The 3,638-nt window shown below is 38.6% G+C and overlaps 1 protein-coding gene across 1 annotated transcript; it reads left to right on the top strand.

Moving 5' to 3' along the window:
* Positions 1 to 391: 391 nt before the first annotated feature.
* Positions 392 to 2,514, top strand: LOC117104014 (ryncolin-1-like; the record flags this gene model as incomplete). Its single annotated transcript, XM_033244662.1, has 2 exons — positions 392 to 662; positions 2,395 to 2,514. Coding segments are annotated over 2 exons (391 nt in total), but the record flags the coding sequence as incomplete, so codon positions are not given.
* Positions 2,515 to 3,638: the final 1,124 nt, after the last annotated feature.

The following is a 3,638-nucleotide window of genomic DNA, read 5'->3' as shown; positions in this document are numbered from 1 at the left end:
CACTGTTTCGTATAGCACAGTTAATAAAATTCATTGAAAAAGCTTTAAAATTGGTCTTAATAAATGAACTTGTTGTATACACCAATATTTTGCAAATCTTGGGATTTTTAAAGAAATCTTGGGATTTTTTAGACTCAATCTAGGGAATTTTGATTTTTGCCAGTGGTCACACTGCGTCAAATTATCAAAAATGCCTGAGCTCCTTCATCTCGATCCCAGCAGGGTTCAGGGTTGGCACGGCCGATTTACAAAAGGGCCACATGCAGTGTCCTCCCTCAGACCCCCCCCCCCCCCCTCTCCTCACCTCCGGGCCATTGTGGTCTACTTTCTACAAATTCGCACCCACCCTATAAAAATCCTGCTGAATATAATAAAAATTTAATTATTATAGGTATTTCAGCGGCGACAAGATGGATCTGTAGACTTCAACCAAAATTGGCAAAATTATATGTCTGAATTTGGTGATTTGAGTGGCGAGTTTTGGCTCGGAAACAATAAAATCCACAAAATTACGTCGTCGGCAAAGTATGAATTTCGGATAGATATGGTTACCCGTGATGGCAACGCTTATCACGTCACCTACGAGTCAATTGAGATTGGAAGTGAGAGTGACAACTTCAGGCTGAATTTGGGAGATTACATCGGCGTTAAGTCTAGTACAGGTACATCAAGTTTTCAACTATTTTTTTAATACATTTGTTTGCATCTCTATAAACATAGGCCTACACTTAGGCACGAGCGCAAAGGATATGACAATCAGTGAACTGAATCTCTATCCTACGTGGCATATCCATCGAACAGCAGGGGACTGAGTGGACCAGTACACCGGGGTAACCCCCTGCTCTTCTCGAATGATGTATGGGTTCTTTTAAAGTGCACACGAGCCAAATGCCTACACTGGGCCTACGGTTTAAAGTTCTTATCTGAGAACACTTGTTCCACCACCGGAACCATTGGCGAGTGAGCCGTTTGAACCAGCACCGATTGTAGCTGGTGCCCCTGACTTAACCGCTCGGCCAAGTTAAAATAAGATATGGTTATTCAATTCAATTCAAGATTTAAAAATATATTCACGATGTTCTTACAATGTGATTACTGGATTAGCACAATGTTTGAATGTAGTACTTAAAATATACATACAGAAAATAAATATATAATATTTACAAAAACAATTATCTTTGAAATATACTAAAATGGAAACAAGACTTTAGCTGATTTACGTGCCCAAACTTCAGATATTTTTGGTTTTTTTGTTATTAAACCAATTGTTGCAAGAATGTTTTATGAGCAGTTTAATTAAAGAAAATTAAATCAGTTTAAAGCATGTAAACCCACTGTGCCTGGAAATCTGGTGTGTTCAAACCAGGTACAATTCAAAATATCAGAAGCCATAATACATTAGGTAATTGGTTGGATCATCACGTGTCAGCGCACGTGTACTTGACCGGCTTGCTCATGACGCAACTACCAGTGAAACTAGCCTCCGCCGGACACCAAAATCATTGATTTTCATTCATCTGTTCTATTTAGGCCTATAGATTATTGAATTTTACGATTAACATAATATATATAATATAGTGTAATATAAACATATTATGTTTAATAAATTTTTACTGTGTGTGTATTTATATTTTATATTTAGGACTATTATGCTGTAAACTTTTTTTTGACATCATAAATAAATTAAATAGTACTGCTCTCGGAACACACTGTGCATAGGTTTAAAATTAGGCCCGTTGGCAGGACTCGCGATGGCAGGGTGCGTTTTGCGAGCGAAGCGAGCCTTGTGTTGATCGCGTCCAGGGGAAAAGCCCTGGTAGGGGATTTGGGAGAGAACCCCCCCCCCCCCACGGCTTTATAATGGATTTCTGAAACCATGAATATTCTTATAAGACTGAAATTTGATTTTTTGTGTTCCACACAAAAAATAAATGCGGATGAATTTTTCATGTTGATTTTGCGATAGGTCTGGCTCTTATACCCATCTGGGTTACAGCCCCCCCCCCGTCGGGAAGAAAAACCACAATTCGTCGGCGAGAAAAAAACATTCAAAAAAACATAGGCCTATGTATTTAGTACATATTAATGAACTCTAAAATCGATTAAATAAGCCTTTCAAACCCCTAAATTGTCATATTTTCGACGGGCTACGTCCCCTGGACCATTTTCGAAAGTTTTTTAGCGACGCCCGACCACCTTCAGGACATCAGCCACCCCCCCCCCCTCCGGGGACCTTTGACCACCCTGTCGTGGAAATCCTGGCGCCAGCGAACCTGTTGTACCACAGAATATAAAACTCAACGGGTTAGAAGAATATTTCCCAAATGAAATGCAATGCATACTATACATTTTTTTCTTATCTACAGTGATCAGTTGTCTTGTTATGTTTTACAGAGGAAGGGCTTGGTTACACCGATTGGAGCGCAAACAGATACAACAATGGCATGAGCTTCTCTACAATTGACCGAGATAACGATCATTTCATTATTAGTTGTAGTAGTTTGTTTAAGTGCGGTAGGTGGTTCAACGCATGTTACCGTTCTAATCTTAATGGTATATATGAATCGGGAATATCGTGGAACTTTGTCTATATGTTACGATTCTCAGAAATGAAAATGCGAAGAATTGTCTGAGGAAAAAAAGGACAAATTTATATGCCTTGCCTTTTATTGTTAATTTTATATTTTGTATGCTTTTAATCACAGTTTGTGAGCTGTTGTTAGATTCCGCTAGTTAATATATCGATGAATAATATAAACAATAGTAGGCCTGTATAGCTGTGTTGACCATTTTTCACAACGTAGTGGCGTAACGCCCATGAGCTTTCGGGGTCGCAGCCCCGGGCCCCCACACAAATAGGGCCCCGGAAGAGCCCGGGACCTTCCTACTACTACCTAGCACTTTACTACCGAGCCTTAATCAGTGGCATAACGCGTGTGCTTTCTTGGGCCCTGTCCCAGACCACAGGTCTGAATAGGCCAGGGAGTCCCTCTACCCAGAACTCTACTGAAACTCTTCGACAATATGGTAATTTTAATAATTTCCAAAAAAAGAAAAAAAAAAAAAAAAAACAAATACACCAAAATCCCACAAACAAGATTTATTAGAAGAGGCCCCTCGTACTACGACCAGCATTCTGGAGCTTTGACCAATTATGTAACAACTGTGTGCTTTTCGAGTAAATGCTAGTTCTAAGTCGAAATGAGCCCGGAAGGCCACGTGGGCCCCCCTCTTTACGACGCTTTTTTTTTTTAATGTAAGAGGCCCTGGCCGGCTGCCCTACCCACTCTAGAATCAACCCTGCTCTTAAACATGATAATGATTACCCATCATAATCCTATTATTAAATATGTAGGCTTCTTTTATTTCTATTTCTTCATAACTCTTGTTTATATCTTAGACCTTGCTGTGAATTTACTTGTTTTGATTGGTAATTTTTCATGTACAGGTATTTCAAAAATTGATTGTTGATTTTTCATTTTTGGGGGGTTTTTTGTCTTTTTTATAATTGGTTGTTGATTTTTCATTTTTAGAATTTTTGGTTTTTTTTTTTTTTGTCTTTTTTATCTCTTTTTTAAAGCCCCATTCCCGGCAAAATTTCAATTTTTATGAAAAATCTAATTTTTGTATAATGTTAT

The sequence above is a fragment of the Anneissia japonica genome, unplaced genomic scaffold (assembly GCF_011630105.1).
Source record: "Anneissia japonica isolate Jap-2015-1 unplaced genomic scaffold, ASM1163010v1 scaffold91130_len3642_cov201, whole genome shotgun sequence".
Taxonomy (NCBI): Eukaryota; Metazoa; Echinodermata; class Crinoidea; order Comatulida; family Comatulidae; genus Anneissia; species Anneissia japonica.
This window is presented reverse-complemented; position numbering and strand designations above follow the sequence as displayed.